The sequence below is a fragment of the Desmodus rotundus genome, chromosome 10, assembly GCF_022682495.2.
Source record: "Desmodus rotundus isolate HL8 chromosome 10, HLdesRot8A.1, whole genome shotgun sequence".
Lineage (NCBI taxonomy): Eukaryota > Metazoa > Chordata > Mammalia > Chiroptera > Phyllostomidae > Desmodus > Desmodus rotundus.
The window spans coordinates 101125181-101145057 of record NC_071396.1 but is presented as its reverse complement, the minus strand read 5'-3'; the positions used below and the strand labels follow the sequence as shown (position 1 = coordinate 101145057).

Here is a 19877-nt window from a genome sequence, read left to right as displayed (position 1 = left end):
GGGAGCTAATTGTTCTACTGCATGAAGTATTTAACACTAAAACTGACACAATACAGTGCTGTTCTTCAGTGTGATGTTAAGCAAATAATCTAATGTAGTAGTGCCTTAATGGGTAATGTAGTTTAAAGCATAGGCCTGCCTTTTTTAAAGTAGCAACCAGGAATAAATTATTTTACATGTCTTAGTCCATGCTTCTGATATTTAACTTCCATACAGATAGAATTTGAATATTCACAGTGGTTTAAGATTAATTTTAATTAATAATGCTATCTTATTTGTCAATTCTAGGGAACAGCTGCCACCAACAATATATCAGCAACACCTACGTTTTTGTTTTTTCGAAACAAAGTAAGAATTGATCAATATCAAGGAGCAGATGCTGTGGGATTAGAGGAAAAAATCAAGCAGCACTTAGAAAACGACCCTGGAAGCAATGAGGACACAGATATTCCAAAAGGCTATGTACGTAGACTTGAAAGTGAAATCATGATACGTCTTCCTTTTGCCATTATTTGGTTAAAGGGAAATCGACTATGTTTTCCATGTTAAATCTTTTACTAGTTTGGAATACTTTCAAATAAGAACTTGAAAAGTAAATTCACTGGCCGACTATTGGGATTTGTCCGTGTGTGTGTGTATTACAACTTTATCCCCCGTGGTAAACTGTTTTCCTGCTAATTTTCTTTGTCACTTTTTTAAAAATCTGCTTTTTGAACTGCTTTAATAGCCATTTTAAGACTTTTAAAATTACCTTTTGCCCCCCCTAAAAGTAATATGCTAGTTACTGACTCTTGTTTTAGAACCAAGTATGACTTGAGTATTGGATGTGTTTTTCTAGTTTTAAGAGTAAGTTATTCTAAATAATAACTTGAAGACTTAACTTAAACAATTTTGAAAACTAGAATGAATAGTTACAATGCAATATTTTTATATTTGAGAGTTATTCAGGAAGTAAGTGAAAGTTAGAAATAACTTTATGGTAGCTGATATGTTTATGCAAACTGGTAAATAAAGTTATTGTATTGGCAGATCAAAAAATGATTTTTTTAAAAAAAGTGTTACCTCAATTAAAGCTAATATATGAAATGATGTATGTTGAGTACATTAAAGCAGATTTGTGTCATGAGGCTGTAAGTCCTTTCCTTAAGTTCCTTAAATTCATGCTGAATAAGGAGACTCAATAGTCAGAGAAATGAGAGATTCTTTGAGTGTGTTTGTAGGTATGGGGGGTTGTGTCTTCAAAAAGTGACTAGCACATGGTACTGACAGTTATTTTTAGTGAGGGAAGTACAATGAATATTTATTTAAAGTAGAACTGTTACATATTGAATAATAACTTGAAATTTGTAATATCCAGTTAGAAAGTATAAACATGTTGTGTAAGTCAGGGTTATGGCACCTTTTGGAAAATTTTGGAAATCATTTGCCTTGTAAACTGTTGTGTTTACATCTTTGTATTTTTTTTCCTTTGCTACTAAGGGTGCTTGCGTGAAAACACCTTCTGAGCACAACAGCCCTGCTGCTTAGCTATAGGGATACTTCTTTCCACACCAGCTAAGTGTGCTATCAGTGTATTGGCCTCAGGTGGGAAAATGAGTAGGACAGAATAAAATTTAAAAACATAAAAAAATTTGTTTTCATGTAAATGTTATGAATACAATGTGAAAAACTGTTAAAACATTTTTGTTTTTCCCCATCTGGTGTCAATTAAGCCATTAAAAGTTTTAAACCATTTACATCTTAACAAGATTATTAAACGTCTAATACTGGTCATGTGTTCCCAAAAAACATTGCTCCCACAACACACATAGAAACTTAATGGGAGTAAGAGACACTTTATGAAAACCTGTGTCTTAAGTAGATTTAAATAGAGGTATTACAAAAATGTATTGACAGCTTTTAAATAAAATTTTCAATTTTTTGGAATAAAGACTTTTAGTCATTTTGTTTTAATTCTAAGAGGCTGTACAGTTGTTTATTTTATACATACTATCGTTTTGAAACTCCTAATTTAACTGGAGCCAGGGTGAGATAAATACATACATGTATCTCCTTTAGGAAGTTTGAGATACTGCAAAAGATACTCAAAAGGTTAAGAATCATAATAGATTCTTACTTAGAAGTAAGAGAGTGCTTTTTTGAGCACAGTGATTTAGGTTTTTTAAGTGTTTACTGAAGTTAGGAAAATTTAAAACATTTTATCTTCTCTCTCCCATAATTTGCTGAGTACATACTGTAGGTTCAGATAGCTCCCCTCATGCCCTCTAAATCAGGTCTTCTCCCAAAGTTTGAATGTGAGGCAGTCTGGAATTGAACTTGCATTTGCATGTGCTCTGAATCTTGAGGCTCGTTAGTATAGCGTTTTGACCTTAGAACTGTAAGTTTTGGTCTACAAATACGTCATCATTTATCAAAGTCAAGTCAGACATTAAATGACCCTAATTTGCAGAGTAAATAGATCTTTATTTAACCAAAATCTTGAAGAGTGGAGAGATTTTTGTAACTTTCTGTGTGTCTCATGTTGGATTTTTTCCCCTCTACCAAAAAACAATGAAATTTATTTAAAAGAAAAAACAGTTGACATAGTACCACAAACACATATGCCCTCACCTGTGTTCATCTGCTCTAAATATCGTGCTCCGTGCTGCTATCCATCTGCTTTTAATTTTTGCCAAAACATTTAAAAGTGAGTTATAGATATCATAACACTTCACCTCTCAGTATTTCGGCATTATCTCCTAACAATAAGAATGTTTCCTGTGTAACCGTGATGCCATCACTACTAAGAAATGTAGCATTGCTATAGTATCTCTACTGTACAGCCTGCATTCAGATTTCCTTAATTGTCTTCCAAACATACTTTATAGCTGTTTTCCTCCATGTAGGATCAAATCAAGGATCATGCGTGCATTTAAGTTGTTCTTTCTCGTGTTCTTTAGTGTGGAAACTTCTCTGCCTTTTTTTAAAGTTTAAACCAGCACCAGTCTCATGTAGCAGCCACTAGGCACAAGTGGCTATTGAGCATTTGTTATGGAACAAGTGCAACTGAGGAAGTGAGTTTTTAATTTTAATTAATTAAATTTAAAATCGCCACGTGGGGCTAGTGGTATCTTACTGTACAGTGCAAGTCTGCAAAACCGTCTGACTTACAGACTGTCCCACAGTCTGGATTTGTCTGATTGTGATCTCATAACTCTGTTCTTGTTACTGGCAAGTTGTTACGCAGATAGGTGATGTTTCCTACTGCATATTCTCAGAATACGTCACTTGGAAGTTACGTCAAATATACAACATAATGCCAACTTGTTCCGGATAGACAAAGCTCTTAATGCAGTTGTTTGAATGTATACTTGTTTTGTGTGCCCATAATAAGTACACCTAAAATTGATTTAAAATAATTTATCTATTTAGTTTATTGCCATCATTAAGGTTTTGGAAGTATGGCTACAGTTTTGTCTTCATGCCTGGGTTCTTAATCCAAGATATAGTATTGAAACTGCACATTGGTAGGATGGATAACATAAACATTTAAAAGATTTTCTTAAAACTACCCTTTCAAGGCACATATTCGTGAAGTTCAGCATAATTCTCCAATAGTAGAACTTTGCTCTATCGTGCTCTGTTTTTCCTCCCCCTTTTTTTTTGAGTTGTCCACAAAATGTTAGTCTGAGTTAATATCTTGAACATTTCATGTAATGTAACATTTAGTGTAATACACAGTAACATTTGGCTTTGAAACCATTTAGGCTACCACATGAATAGTTTATTATGGTAATGGATTATTACCATATTGATCATTATTGGACATGTAATCAAGTTTCCTTTAGTGTTCCGGAACTATTTACACCTGCATTAGCATCTTTGGATGAAAAAATGCATCATAAAAACTCTGATAGAAAAGTGAACATCTGTAATATTCTGTAATGTTAACAACTGACAATCTGTAATATTTGGTGAATTTTAAAAGTTGTCCTTGTTTAGTGGATGAAATGGCTACTTTTCTAGGAAAGGAAAGTTTATCAAACTCTACTAGAACGAACAGTGAAAGAGCTGTTCTGTCACGGCCAAGGTGGCTTCCCAGGGGGACTCTGCCAAATCTTAAGAGCAGATAGAGAAAACTTTCAGATTCCGTTTTGAAGTATGTATGATACTGACCCCAGAATCTGACAGTTTGCACCAAAGTAGAAAGTTACTGGCCAGTTCCAGTTAGGAATATTGCTGTAAAAAAAGTTGTAAATAAAATATCAGTAAGCAAAATCCAACAATCCAGAGGAGAAAAATCATGATCTCATAATATGCAGAAAAGGTATTTAACATCATTTATTACCCATTTAGTTTGCAGTGTTCAGTAAAATCTTAGCGGGGAAGCACTGGAGGCGTTCCCACTAAGGTCAGAGACAAGACAGGGAGGGCTGCTGTCACCACAGCTCTCCGCATGTCGAGTTGGGAGCACAGCAGCACTAGCTACCACAGCAGCACTAGCTACCAGAGTTACGGGGACTTGTGGAGCGCTCCTGCTGCAGGGGAGCAGTCGGTGGAAGTCAGGGTGTTAGAGATCTGGGGGCTGAATGAGTCGAAAAGGGACTTAAGAGACATGTTAACTGAATACAGTCTTGGAACTTCTTTTCGATCCTTATTCTGAGTCTAACAATTCAACCACAAAACATCTGTGAGACAGTTGAGGAAATTTAAACCCTGATATTGGATGACATTATTTTTTGGCAGTATTTTTTTAGTTTGATAATTATATTGAAGATTTTTTTTTTAACGAGTCCTTATCGCTTAGAAATGCTATACACACTGAAATGTTTGAATGAAGTGAAAAAAGTCTTAAGATTTACTTGAAAATAACTGGGAATGGTTGGGGGCTGGTTGCAGGTAGAGATGAAGTAAGAGTGGCATGAATTGGTATTATTGTAGCTGGGGGGTGGGTACATGGAGTGTGCTGCATTAATTCTATTTATGGATGTTTGAAATTTTCATAGTAAAAACAGTTTAAATCCTTATTTGCTAGTCTTTTTAAATCTAAGTCCTTCATAGATTTAGATTTAAAGAAACCATGGCCTCTAAAAGAGGGAAGTAGGCTTTCTTTGGATCTTACAGGTATTTTAATTTGCATATTTTCCACTGTAAAATAATGATATTACAAAAAGTACCAGTCAGTATTTTATTATCTTAGTGTTAAAGGCTTGATTTTTTGATGCCTTAATCAAGTGGGCTAAGCCTAGATTTGGCTTTAATAATTAGTGGTAGATCTCAGTCAGAAAATCAAATGAAAAGATTACTATCCAAGTTTTAATAACTTTTTAAAGAAATTTTTTCTCTAAAATTGCCCAATCTAGAGCAAATCACATATTTAAGTTTTTTACTAGGATTTTTATACCAAATCCAAATGCTTTGCCTAAAGTCTTGATTTCATATTCTCAGATGGATTTAATGCCTTTTATTAACAAAGCTGGCTGTGAATGTCTTAATGAAAGTGATGAGCATGGATTTGACAACTGTTTACGAAAAGACATGACCTTCCTGGAATCCGATTGTGATGAACAGGTAATGGAATGCCGAGGTTAAGGCTCATAGGGATCATCAGTATTTATGCCTGCTCTCGTTTCTTACCATGTTTCCATCTCGTGGTTTTACGTCTCTCTTTCCAAGATGACGCCTCTTCCATTCTTAAAATTTTGATTTTCTTTGACCCCTGCCTATGCAGACCCACCTCCTTTTCTGTTCCCAGGAGCTGCCAGATGCTCTGGGGAGAATCGCAGAACTCTTGGGTTGCCCCCTGCTGAGTTGAACTAACACCGCTCTTTAGCCCTTTTGTTGGTTCTTGCCCTCCTTGTATACATTCTACTCATGCAAGATGAGCACTCCCTGTATGTCTGGTCCTCACTCCCAGGTGTGCACCTGCATTGTGCCTCCCTGTACTTCCTGCCTTGTTGTCACAGAGGAAGTGGTGTAGTACTGCCTCCTCCAAGCCATCTTTCATCTCGATTGTTATTTTCCTTAATTTACTTTCTATTCCACTAACTCTGCTTTGTGCCCATTCCAGTTCATCTTCCACATGTTTGCAAAAGCTGTATTTTTTCTAAATATGAATCTGATTATGCTTCTTCCTTAAGAGTTAAAGGATTCTTCACTGGCTTCGGGAAGACTGTTGGAATTTTTATTTTAAGATTTTATTTATTTAATTTTAGGGAGAGGGGGAAGGGAGGGAGAAAGAGGAGAGAAACATCAATGTATGGTTGCCTCTTGTGCACCCCCTACTGAGGACCTGGCCTGCAAACTAGGCATGTGTCCTGACTGGGAATCAAACTGGTGACCCTTTGGCTTGCAGGCTGTCTCTCCATCCGCTGAGCCACATCAGCCAGGGCCAGCGTCAGATTCTTGCTGACTTGATCTGTTTCTAGCTTTCATTCTTATTTCCCTTTCACCTGTGGTTCAGATCTCGAAACAAGTCATGCTTGTTCTTTTTGACACACCATTACCACTTAAATATAAAAAGTACTTATATAACCAGAGGATATAGGCCAAAGGATATAGGTTTCTTCTTAGGCAGACAAACCATAATGATTCTAAAACCGTAAGTCTAAACCCCATTATTTTTGCTCCAACCAAAGCCACCTTATTGTATAGCTTTGAGAATATTTTTCACACTGTGTTCCAATTAAATGGTGTTTGGAGGCGACTCTAGAGCTTTAAGAATCCTCTTCTCTTGAATTTTGGGTGATACAAAGTCTATTTGAGGGCTGATCTCTCCACATAAGCTGTGAATTGTCTACAAATTGTCAGGTGACATGGGTACATGTTTGACAAATAAATCATCCTGAAAAATGTTAAGCTTACATGCTAACATAGATAGTTTAAGGGTTTGTTTTTTTAGTTTGGGAATTTTCTTTGAGTTTATAGAGAGCAGATTGCTTGCCAATATATAGGTTACAAGACCTTAGGTTCTTAAGCATAGTTATAACGAATTATTCCATTAAATTTGTTGTTGTCATTCCCTTATATGGATAATACGATTGTGTTTTTCAAATGTCAGTCTAATCAAGTTACTTTCAGCTTAGTGACTTAACATATTACGTTGAGATGAGTTAAAATTTTTTGCCTCTGAATTAATTCTACTTAGTTGTAAATGTGTATTCAAGGTGTTCAAGAGCCCTTTTAAAATTAAACTACTATTTTCTTAACAGCTGCTTATTACTGTGGCATTCAATCAACCCGTTAAGCTTTATTCAATGAAATTTCAAGGGCCAGATAATGGTAAGTGATGGACGTTTTTCTCTAAACTAACTTTCCGCTCTGTAGACCTGTTAGCAGGCCTACCTCTGTTTATTAAGTAGAGGTGAATATCCTTGTTTTGGGAGTGAAATTGTCTTTGTAACAAAGTGAGGATGTAAGTGAATGGGCAAATAATGAGAGATTTATTTCTGAAGTTTTTAATTTTAGAATTTAAGTTTCCTCTTAACCTGAAAGCAAGTGAACCCTTTCTTTCGATTATTACTCTGTGAAACTCTCGGTTCGAAACAGCCATTTTCTAGGGTCAGAACTGGGAGATGCTTATTTCAAACTCCGGTTACGGATGATAAAACCGATGCTTGTGCTGTATTAGTAGATTTCATGTTCTTTATACATTTGATGCCGTAAACATGATCTTACAGACATGGCATGTCTCTTTTTGTTAAATAAAGACTTTTCCTCACTCACCTCCTTCGTTTTTTTTCTTAGTTGAAGTATTTTTTTGGGGGGGGCGTGGCAGAGTGGAAGGAGGGTGGAGGGTTAGGGACTAGATGTTCTTTTAGTTTTGTTTTTACTTGATTGGAAGAAACAGCCAACACCCTATTTATCAGATAGCATTTCCTTCTCATTTGTTATTCTAAATTTTTATGTATTAATGAACTTTGCTTAGTGAAACTGTCTTTATTTTGAAAATACAAAGTATTTGTAAAAACAAATGCTGTAGAAATGCACATTTAAGCAATATGAATATTTTAGGATTCTTTAATCAGACCGAAAATATGGGTCTTAGATTGTACCCTGAAGTTAAAGGGACTAAGAACCACTGAGCACATCTTAATTCCTAAGATGAAATTTGGCCGTTTGCATAATGAGTCTCCCTTTGGCTAATGGTGTCACTGGTAATGCTTTCCTCCTAAGTGGCGAAATGTGCCAGTTGTTGGCAACTACAAGACCCAGCTCCACTGTTACCTCTTTCATGAAGCTTGTTCACCTGCATGTGCTGTCAGGCCCGATGCTGCTTTTCTGTGCCGCCTCCCGAGCAGCACTGCGTTTCCGGAGTGCATCTTTCATAGTGGAGGGCAGGCACTGTGGGCACGTGTGTGTGCACACACGTGTGCGTGTGTTCTAATCCAGAATCCCTGGAGTATAGTGCTAGCAGGCCAAGAAATGGCTATGAAAATACTTAGACTTTCTTAGAACTCCTAAAGATAGATGTGCGTATGTGTTTATGTTTGTGTAGTGTGAGTGCAATAACATAGGTAAGAAACACTATATGTTTGTTTCTTAGTGTTTTATTTTACTCTACCATTTTACAGGTCAGGGTCCTAAATACGTAAAAATTTTTATCAATCTACCCCGATCTATGGATTTTGAAGAAGCAGAAAGAAGTGAACCAACTCAAGCTCTGGAACTAACAGAGGATGACATTAAAGAAGATAGCATTATTCCACTGCGTTATGTTAAGTTTCAGAATGTTAACAGTGTAACTGTAAGTAGCATTTCATTCAGATGTATTTACTGGGTTTGTGAATGACAATTTATGCTATATTTAGTGATTCTAAATGATCTTTTAAAGTGTTATTTGTCCACTTGGGTTGAGATAATAAAAACGAATAATGAGCTAATTAAATTTTCTTCTTAATTTATCTGTGTGCCCTAAGGGGAAGAACAGGTCGATTTTTCTTTTTTTTAATTTGTGGATTTGTCAGTTTACCTTATTTGATATGCATTTGGCAACTGTTGTTAAAAGTTTATTCTAGAACATTTATACTTAAACTGAAGATATTTGTGCTTTATTATTCAGACCTGGAAATGAATGATATATTTGTAAAATTGGATGCACTTTTCTAGAATACTGAGTTTTTAATAATGTAGTGGTCACGATCTCAGTAAAAATGACTTTGAAAAGATAGTTTTATGTTAATTTACATTTAAGAAGTTTGCTGCTTCTTAGCAGTTACTAACTGCTTTTGTGAATTTTGGTATTGAAGCCCAGCATGTGCTGTCCACCGCCCGACTGTCCTTCAGAGGAGGGGACAGGAGGCTTAGAATAGGAGAGTAGCAGGCCTAGAAAAAGAAGTGGGAATCAGCCTAGTCACTGAGAGCAGGTCATGCCAAACTAATGTGATTTTTTTGCTTTAATGGAATGATTCTGGTTCTTCCAAATTAAAGAATGTTCTTAGCATGTGTTCACAACAACACCTTTGCTTTAGTTAGTGCTGGGGGGAAGGCAGCTCTTTATAGGAAAAGCTCTTCCAACCTAGAGATCCTGATGTACTCTATTCGCCTCTGTCATTAGAATCATAAACATAGTTACCTTGTGATACACTCAAGTCTTTATGCGCTGTGTCCTCTCTCAATCAAAATTTCATTTAAGACACAGGCAGCGTGTGTGTCACTTTTTTTGGTGATAAAATTGAAATTGAAGCGACAGTTTTGATAAGAGAGTCTAGTTAAAGTAAGTGGAGAATTTTAGCATCACAAATAAAGAAATGGAGAGCTGGTTTCACAGTCTACTAATGACATGTAGACTTAAAGTTTTTAATCGATCAGTTCACTTTGAGATGAATCTGTGATTGCCGACACGAACAACACAACCCGACTGATGTATGCCCCCTGTGCATGAAAGAAGTCTGTTGTCCAGATCAAGGTAGAGGCAGTACTGTTCAGTAGACAGCATCTAGAGTATTGTGCTCTAACATACGGAGTGAATCAAAAAATAAATCCAATCAACTGAAAAAGGACCTATGGATAAAGCTTCTGTCTCCTAACATGCTGGGGCAAGGGGAGGTTAAATAGAAAGCATCAATAGTCAAGTGTAAAAAAGCAGAGGGTCTGGCAGAAGTAAGACCTGCTTGAATGTGGTTGGTAGGGTAATATATGAGTGTAATAATTTATAGTTTTAATTTGAACATTTCACCTAAAATGTCACATGGTTTGCTTGAGTGTGATATTATTATGTTACAGGATTACATGCTTATGATTTTGTAATAAAAAAGGGATGTTATTTGTGCCGGGCCCTGTATGAGCATAGTGTAGTTTTACAACCTGGTTTCCAATACTACTCTTTATTTTACTGTTCTAGGAAATTGAATGAATGAATGTCAGAAATATTCCTCAGGGGAAAATTATAATTTTTATAAAATTTCAATAGCACCCTGCTAATTATAATTGTGAATTTTGTATTCTTTAAACATTTCCTTTTAAATAATTTAATTATGACCCCCCCACGCTCTCACACTAAATTATCAAGAACTCGAGTATATGGGTGTTTTGCCATGACATCCCTGGAATAGATGGGAACAGCAGGGCAAACAGTGGAATTAGTGTTCCTATAGGAGTCCTAGTCTCGGTGTAATTTGGAGTAATCGTTACAAAGAGTGGAAGGTTCAGTGTGTTTATTAGTAATCTAAGGAAATCGATTAAACTGGAAGCATTTTTATGAAAGAAAGGATTGTAATCATTACTGAAAAAATTATTATTTTTTTGGTAGATATTTGTTCAGTCCAATCAAGGTGAAGAAGAAACCACAAGAATTTCATATTTTACTTTCATTGGTACTCCAGTCCAGGCAACAAATATGAATGACTTCAAACGAGTAAGTTTGTTGAAATGATACTTAGGGGAAGTAAAATTATAATTTTAAAGAAATTAGTTTATAAATATCAGAATCCTGTCATAAGGTTAAACTAGAACAATAAGTTCTCCTAATCATATTTTTAGATATCCAACTTAAAGAAATCTCTAATAAAAATGATAAGTCCTACTGATACAGCATCTATTAATGAATGACATCCAATTAAAAGGGTAAAAATAATTGGTTACAGAAAGTAGTTAGGAGTAATGGAAAAATAGTAAGTGAAATCATTATCATTAGTGAGCTTTTAAGAACTATGGATACTAAGATTTGGGTTATCGTTTCTGATGAAAATATTTAAAATGACTTGTATAATTTTAATAAAAAACAATGGACTTAATTTTACTGCACTCAGATGCTAACTTTCAAATTACATGCCGAAAGAACAAATTTCAGAAAATAACTTTTTAGTGAGCAGATACTTGTATATACATATATATGAGTATATATATGTAAATAAATATTCTGAGATTGGCAAAGAATTTACAAGGTACATGGGACCATTAGGAATGAGAACATTTGTCTATTCATGGAATTACTTCTAATTAGTAACAGTTCCTCATGGTGACTCCTAAAATATACAACCACAGATCGTAAAATTACCTCCAAGAGCTTTATCTGTACAGAACCCTGGAGCTGTACACAGAGTAACTGTGCAGCGGCGTAGGAGATGCGGTTATCACCACGCTCCTGGTGGCTGCACCTGGCAGGCAGTCTGGGACTTGAGATGACTGTGAAAGAGGAGTTTCCCTGGGGCTGGCCAGGGCGTAGAGGGGGCGGCACCCAGCTTCACAGTTTGACCTCTGTGTGGGGAACTGGAGCCATAGAACAGGCTGCAGACTTAACTTTTTTTGAGTTAAGTTTTCCACAGATGTAATTTTAATTCAGTTACAGAAAAATTCATAAAACTTCATGACATTAGATGACCCTATAAAATTGTGCTGTGTTTTACAAAATTGATGACCTTGATTACAGATATTTTAACCAGGCATTTTCCAAGTACCATCTTCCTGTCTCATAGTGTAATGAACTTTTGGGAGCTGCAGGAACAATCGTACTTAGAGCTGTCATGTTAAATGTTTGACATCTGTACAGTGACAGGTCAGGAGAAGCAGAGATTAAACATCTACATTTTTATGATATGAAATATGTTGTGCTGGGAGAATGTGTGAGCAACAAAGACGTTTTGGCTGCCTGCTTTGTTACTTTGCCTGCTTCAATTAAATACCATTGGATTTAGCTTTAACTATTCCTTGCATAGTTTGTTTTTAGCTTAACACTTTCAAAAGATCTGTTACTCTAAGTCCTATTATTTTCTCGTACCATTAACTCAGCTCTGGTTTTCTGCTTCTCACCTTAGCTTATGCTGTTGGATTTCCATTTTGTTCTCTAAGTAACCACTACTCATCTTGTCCATCTTTCTACCAGCCTGCCATTCATTCATTTTTCTAATATGCATTAACAGTTGTCCACCTAAGATCTGTCTCCATCTCTTTGTTTTTAACATTCGCCATCTACCTCTTCTATACTAGTTTTTCTCTTTTTTGAGTGCCAAACTACCTTTTTGTGGACTGTCTTTAGGACAGCAAAAGTGTTAGACTATTCTTGCTTGAAAGTATTTGTACTTGTTTAATAATTTGGCTATGCGTTCATTTATTTAATTAAATACTCTTTACTTTACTTAAAATCACTGTTGTGCCCTGGCTGGTGTGGCTCAGTGGATTGAGTGCCGGACTGTGACCCAAAGAGTCGCCGGTTCAATTCCTAGTCTAGGGCACATGCCTGGGTTGCCGGTCCCCAGTTAAGGGTATGTGAGAGGCAACCACACGTTGATGTTTCTCTCCCACTCTTTCTCCCTCCCTTCCCCTCTCTTAAAAATAAATAAATAAAATATTTAAAAAAATAAAATTACTATTGAGCAGTACTTGTCAAATTTTTTGGACTCAGGACCCTTTTGTTCTATTAAATATTCTTGAGGAACACTAAGAGCTTTTGCTTCTGTGGCTCTACCTATCTAACATTTACCATTTAAGAAATTAAAAAACTATTTACTTACAAATAATAAACTCATTGTACATTAACACATAATATTTATAAATTGTGTATACTGTATTTTGCTGTGTATAATGCGTACTTTTTTGCCCAAATTTTTGAGGGGAAAATAAGGGTGCACATTATACATGGGTAGTACTAATTCCGTATCTATATAAATGTTTTTAATTCTTTTATTTATGCTTATACATTAAAAGTGTAACTCTAGAAAGCAATAATGATATATATATATACACACAAAATAATACCCTGGTATACGATAATCAGTTTCGTTTCTAAATATAAAAATTGAATTAAAAAGTTAAAAAACTTTTTTCCTGAAAGTTTGGGTCAGAAACGTGGGTGTGCATTATACACAGCAAAATATGGTATTTTCCAAAACAAAAACCAGCTTAATGAGGGGAAGAACGCTGTTTTATACTTTAACAAATTTCTTTACTATTTGGCTTAATCGAATTCTTTTATTCTCATTATCTGTTTTTTCATTCTGTCAGTTTTGCTATCACAGGTCATGCAGCCTCTCGAAAACTCCATTGTACACTTGTGAGACAATGACAGTTAAAAAGGCAAATAACAATTTAGCATTATTATGAAAATAATTTTTAGCTTGAAGACTTCTGAAAGGGTTTCAGGGACCCTTTCCTCGAGCCTGGACCACCCTGGGAACTGCTGTGAGAGCAGTTTAGCATTGGAATGAATGTGGGCTCCTTTCTTGGTGTTTTGGACTTCTTCATCCCTTGCTTTTAATGTTTGATGCATTTTAATTGGTGGAATGGTTTTCTTACATAATATTAATATTACATTACTTTTCCTTTTAATAAGTTCTGAGTGAGATTTGTTCTGCCTGTGTAATTCATTGGCCTGCAGGTTATTTCTCATTTTTTAAAATATATATTATACTAAGTCAACACCTTTAGTGTAGGAAAATTGCAATAAAATTAGTGTCTTTTTAATTGAAATTGGCCAGTTTGGTCCTTGGAATGAGTTGCCTAGAAGAAATTGAATTTGGTTTCTAGTGAGGGAAATGACAGACATGTGGTATGGTCTTTGTGGGACTGTGCTAGGTGCAGTCGTGATCCCTGTCTGCAGTGAGTTCACGTTCTGAAGAATAGTACATGAACATCTGGAAAGCTAATCAAGTGAATCCAAGTGTAGTTCAAGCTTCTCTTCCTCCGCAGAGTATTCTCATATCTGCCAGGCCAGCGTTACTTCTTTCTTCACAACGATGCTGAGAAAGTATGAGAATATTTTGTGAAGGAAGAGTGTCTTGAATTCAACTTGAGGAGTAGGAGTGGATGGAGGAGACAGGATAGCAGTGGGCACTCTGGTTAGAATGGAAAATAGGAACTTCCCAGGACAAGGCAAGTGAGGCCCTACTTTCCCTTATTTAGTCATTCTGAATTTTAAAGGGATTACACATAGTAATTAGAATTTAAAATTTCAAAATAGATTTGATACATATTTTATCAGCACAGAGAAGAAAATTTTGATACCTCTGTGTAGTAAAGTTATATCAAATGGTTTAATGAATGATAAAATAGGATCATTTAGCATTTTCAGTTTACATTTTTATGTTGTATGAGTTGTTTTAGATAATTTTGGTTTTCAGAATGTCATTGACCTTCTCCTTATGTCAGTAAGATGACGGAAGCTAAGGTAACACTAAGAATCTTGGATGTGGATAGAAATTGCAGACCACCTTGCATGCCATTACAACTTCACAAGGTTAGACTTTGAAGTTTTGGCAGACTAGAACACCTTCCGTTTGTTTCTGTTTTTGTTTTTTTTGGCTCATAATTACAGGCATGGTGCACAGGTTATAATACACACTTAAGCCGTTTGCTGTTGTAAATGGATCCTTTGTGCTGCAGCATGAAAAGCTTGCCATCTTAATCGGAAGTAGATGTTTTCTTTGCTAAAATATGCTCCATTCATGGATAGTTTTACTTTAATGCAAAAGTAATAAAAGATAAGGACAAAAATGGGCAACCTTGAAGGGGCTTCTGCTTCTTAGGAATGAGTTGCATGTGAAAAGCCGTGCAGGTTCCCTATCACTGTAATAAAAACAGACTTTTCTAAACTGGCCATTCACCGTATCAGCTATTTTTGTAACATTTCTGTCTGTTTATTTTTCAGCTTTTTTAATCCAACTCAAATGAACTAAAACCAGAAGATTTTAAAAAATGAATATAAAGATTGACCTTATCCCACTCTACTCCCCTCCTTGCTTCTCTGCTCATCTTGCACCTGTCTGCTCTCACCCTTCCCATGTTCTCATCATTGTTGGTGCAAGACCTCTCCAGCTTCTGTCGTCTGGATCAGCCTTACTGTTACCTAGTTTCCTCCACCACCTCTGTCTTCAGACCCCGCCAGTCGTGCTGCTCAACGGCCTTTCATTTTGTTTCCATTGTTGTTTGGGGCTTGCAGCGAGGTGCTTCGATCTCATTCCCATACTGTGTAGCTCCCCTGACATAGTTAAACCTCTCTCCTGTCTCATATTTAATTTTGTACTACCTTTCGAGAAATAATACTGCAATAAAATTGACATTGTTGTAAATGGTTTCAGATTTAACCAGTGTTGGAGAATATTTTAATCCCGTCTGAAGTTTAACTTTTATTTTTAGGAACTGTAGAATCATTTTGGAAACCAAATATAAACTGTTGTATCAAGTTCTTTTATACTACTAGTAGTGTAATATATTGATTAGGCTGTAGTTGAGAGATGCGGATTTTTTTCCTCATTGGCGCTGCAGCCCAGAAGTCATTTTGCTTACTAATTGTGGGTGTGTCCTATGCTTTGCCAACCCAAGCGAGCTCAAGGCCAGTTGAAAGACTTATGGACTGAAGATAAGGCTGATTTAAAATATTAATATAGAAGAAAAATGGACTATGTACTGAAGAAATATTTTTGACACCTAATTTTGATGTGCCTAGACTTTTGTTTGTCTGGGGTGTTAATATAAAAACTTAAAATGAATAAAAGAGCTTTATGTCTGGGGTGGGAAAATCCATATTGGAATATTAAATTTCTTCTTTTTTACAGAGAATACACATTGGCAAGTTGAGAACTATCAACCTGTAAAACAGTATGCAGATTTGTGTCTTCTGCTGTATCACATCTGCTAAAATTTTAATTTTTAATATTTGTTCCTTCGTTTTCTTTGCTTAGTCTAATAGCCCTGCGTGCTTCGTGTGCCGAGGGACACAACAGTCAGTAGTGCTTTCCGCATTTACCTGCTTGAGTCATTCGTGACGCAAATGGCTTCATCTCCCTTTCTTTTTTTAAGAAGGCTCCGTATGGCTATTAAAACCTGCATTTCTTATTCTCATCCACATACTCTTTTCTGAGACTCTCTCTTTAGCATCTTTCTGGCTTTTTGGACTTTCTAACACATGGTTTCCTTGGATTAGTGAGGAGTTCTTTTGAAGTAATAAAAGTGATTTTGCTTGAGGTGGGGAAAGCAGCAGTTCCAGCATTATGTGACTGGCCATTCAGTGGAAGGGTTTTCTTACCTTCTCTCATGACAGACATCGACCCAGCCATCTGTTAATGTAGGCCAGATAGGTACTGAAGACCTTTCTGAGTTCTGCTTGATTCAGACACTCTCATTTGGAAAAGCATCAGTTTAAAATACAAAATTTACATTTACACGTGTATATAGACATTTTCCTGTACAAATACATACAACAGCTTGCAAGTAGATTTCTTTTGAGGCATTTCTGCTATGAGAATACATTATTTAATAGTAAACTTCAGGTTTGAAGTAAATTATTCAATTAGAACATAGTTTCAGAACCTTCAGAAACCACAGAAAATGAGTTTTCTAGAACTGTTGGTAGAAACCAAGTTTATTTATATTTTTATGCTGCCACATTTATAGCAACTAGGACATTTTAAAAACCTTCTAATCAACAATTTTTCTAATCATTGACAGATTTATTTTTTATATTTTTATAGCACATTTATAGAAGCCAGGGGTTCTTAAAAATGGAAACTAGGCAAAATTAGTCATTTTTAAAATATTTCTATTACATGTCTACCTATTGAGAGAAACATCTAAAACCTGTCATCTTGGACACGAAGGCCTAAGTTTAGCATACTCTTTCAATTCTAGATTGTGTTTGACATTTGATTTCTAATTTTCTAAAAATAGTATGCCACATATGTTTCACTCATATAGCATCATCTTTTTATTAACATGTCTAAACTGTCAACCTTGTTTTGAAAAATTGCATTACTTTTTCTTGAAACAGTGTGGGAAACCAAAAGCAGCCTGCATGTGGTGTCTTTCTAATCTGAGGCTGGAAGGGGAGGGATGGGCACAGTGCGTTTCAGCGGCGAAAATAGACTGCATGCCAAAAAAGGGCAGGGGTAAAGGTTAGTTCCAGGCTTTAAAGGTGATGACCAGTTAATGTTGTTTTGTAGCAATATTACTTTGAAAATAACCCATATTTCTAAATCAGCAAGATGTACCTATAAAATTATTTTTGTTTTTCTAGGTAGTGGGCAAAAAAGGAGAAAGTCACTAAGGTACAGAAGACACTGGAAGGCCGCGTCGCAATCAGACCCACAGCTCCCAGACGACTGCTCGGTTCTCGCCAGAGACTGTCAAAATTCCATTCATTGCCATTACCGATAAATCATTGCTTTTGTCCCGAAGATAGCACTAGTTTCTATTGTAATCTTGTTACATGCAATTGTAAATAAAAGTCACTACTTTTGCCAAGCTTAATTTTTGTCCTTCTAAATAAGTATTTCTCTTTCCATTTCTTTGAAATTTGATTTTAGAAGAAACTGAAGTGTCAGGTAGCATATTAAGCTAAAGCTCGTTTCTCTTTTCGGGGGAGCCAAACTGAGCTGGGGAATTAAGGAGCTCGTGTGCCCACGCGTGTGGACGTGCAGAGCAGGCGGCTCTGCTCGGCGCGCGGGAGCAGCTAACCATGTTCAGATGAGTAAACGCTCACGTTTGCTAACCAGCGTTTGGGTGCCTGGGCTATAGAACTTTCTCAAATTACAAACTACCAGAAATGAAACAAGTGTGGTGAGATTTAACTGTTCTCACCTAAAGCATGTAGTTAATGAAACCACAGATTGGAATTCCTTCTGGATGAACTTTAAAAGTTGGAGTCAGCCATTTGCTTACTAAAAGAGGTTTGTTGAAATTCGACAGTAGAGAAATACAGAACTCAGAATTTGTGAAGCAACATGAATTAATATCCTCTAATCAAGTATTTATTCTTTTAACTACCAAAAGATGCAGTATAAATATTCAGAGAACTTGATTTAAGGTTGAAAATGAATTGGCCAAATGTATATGTTTAAAAGGTCTTTCATAAAAGGCTGGCAAAACAAAACATCTGTTCATTACTGCTTTTTTTAAATCTTAAAACTGTAATCTATGAAGTATTCGTAAATCTAATGTTTTAATTATTTTTAAGGTTAAAATGTAATATTTTAATTTCTCTTTTAAAAATTCAGTATTTGAAAAGAGTATGCAAGACTAATAGTTTTAATTCAGTTAATTAAATAGTAGGTTTGAGGGCATTTTTGTCTGGGAATATGGTGGAGATACCATTTTGCCTTTGGGAGACCAATGTATTTATATACACACTTATGAAAACAACTTTGCGTCAGTTTTTGTGTGAAATTTTGTCACTTTCTGAAACCCCAGTGTCATCAGATAATGTTTAGTTCCTCTGTATGTGATGTGAGCACATGAACTGGTCGGTGGTGATTTCTGTGTATCTTACGTATTTCATTTGTATGTTGCCTTGGGTCAAGTGAAGTCAGAAAGGCAAGAAATAAAAGTTTATAACACTCCTTAATGTAGACCATCTCAGATTAATCACGTCTGAAATGAAGGATACGGTTAACATCAAGGGTTTTATTTTACACTTTGTACACCTAATCTTTTTGAGTAATTGTTAAAGTGCCTCATTTGAAGTATTGCTGACCTCATCCTATTTATACTTGACAGTTTAAAAACGCAGTGAAGGTAATTTAATATTTGTAAAGGACTGGGCATCAGATATATATTGTTTATGTGACTTTTCTATAACTCAGTTGGCTGCATTATGCAAACATTCCATAATTATTCAAATTGTTAATAGTGAAAAATGAATGTTTATAGGTAACTGTAATGTGTTTCACTATGGGAAGTTTTACAAATAAACATGCATAGTTGACATTATTTAAATTACCAAGCTGAAATGCTGATGTTTTCTCCTAAAACAGTGTATGTGCGTAAATACACATACACATCCGTACATAAACACAATATATCATACACATCACCGAATAGTCCAGATGACTAAGAAGAGCATTTGAAAAATGTAATCCCAGTTATTTCAACTGAAGCTGTCCATTAGATAGTGTTTTCTGGGAAACTGATACTAGGTTTATGTATGTATGTCAGACGTGGGCAGAAAACTTCACAAAACCTTCCCCTTCCTTTTGCGTATTTGTTACTTTCACATCAGGATGCGTTGTCTGGCACGAAGCAACAATGAAATACCCTGTCCCTAACGGAAGCGAGTGTTTCAGTACAGTTTGCCAGCAACAGGCCGAGGGCAGGAGCGGAACGCAGGCTCCCAGGCTCGTGAGCCCATGCGGGCATTTGCGGTCCGTTCCGCCCAGACTGGTCCCCAGTCTCCTGTTGGAGGTAGCCACCTAGCCTCCTGGCGTTGACATGTGACTTGAAACACGTCTGCCACCTTTGTCTCAAGGCTTGAGGACATGTACCATATGTTTTTTGCAGTGTTTATGGGTGTGCCGTTACTGTACACCTTAGCATTTTATGTATGGCTGCCATTAGTACACTTGACATGGGGGTTGCTTTTTTATCTAAATAGTTAAGATCTTCCCAAGTCCTCCTTAATGTCTAAAGTAAATCCTTATTACTGTGGTAAGAATAAATTGGAAGTGAGTAAATTAGTCATCTCAAACCCTGTC

At 36.0% G+C, this 19877-nt stretch overlaps 1 protein-coding gene across 4 annotated transcripts in view; it reads left to right on the top strand.

The window, feature by feature from the left end:
* TXNL1 (thioredoxin like 1) overlaps positions 1-18751 on the top strand; it is a 29265-nt gene extending 10514 nt beyond the window's left edge. For 2 of the 4 annotated variants that reach the window (XM_053912813.2, XM_071219553.1), the window contains exons 3-9: positions 289-462; positions 5428-5550; positions 7191-7260; positions 8553-8725; positions 10730-10834; positions 15969-16011; positions 17426-18751. In XM_053912813.2, the coding sequence (XP_053768788.1) occupies positions 289-462; positions 5428-5550; positions 7191-7260; positions 8553-8725; positions 10730-10834; positions 15969-16007 (684 nt within the window). In that variant the 3' untranslated portion in view covers positions 16008-16011; positions 17426-18751. Of the gene's footprint in view, positions 1-288; positions 463-5427; positions 5551-7190; positions 7261-8552; positions 8726-10729; positions 10835-15061; positions 15924-15968; positions 16012-17425 lie in introns of those variants that run through there. The other 2 variants (XM_024580235.3, XM_053912814.2) reach the window with 2 other exon arrangements.
* The last annotated feature ends 1126 nt before the right edge of the window (positions 18752-19877 follow it).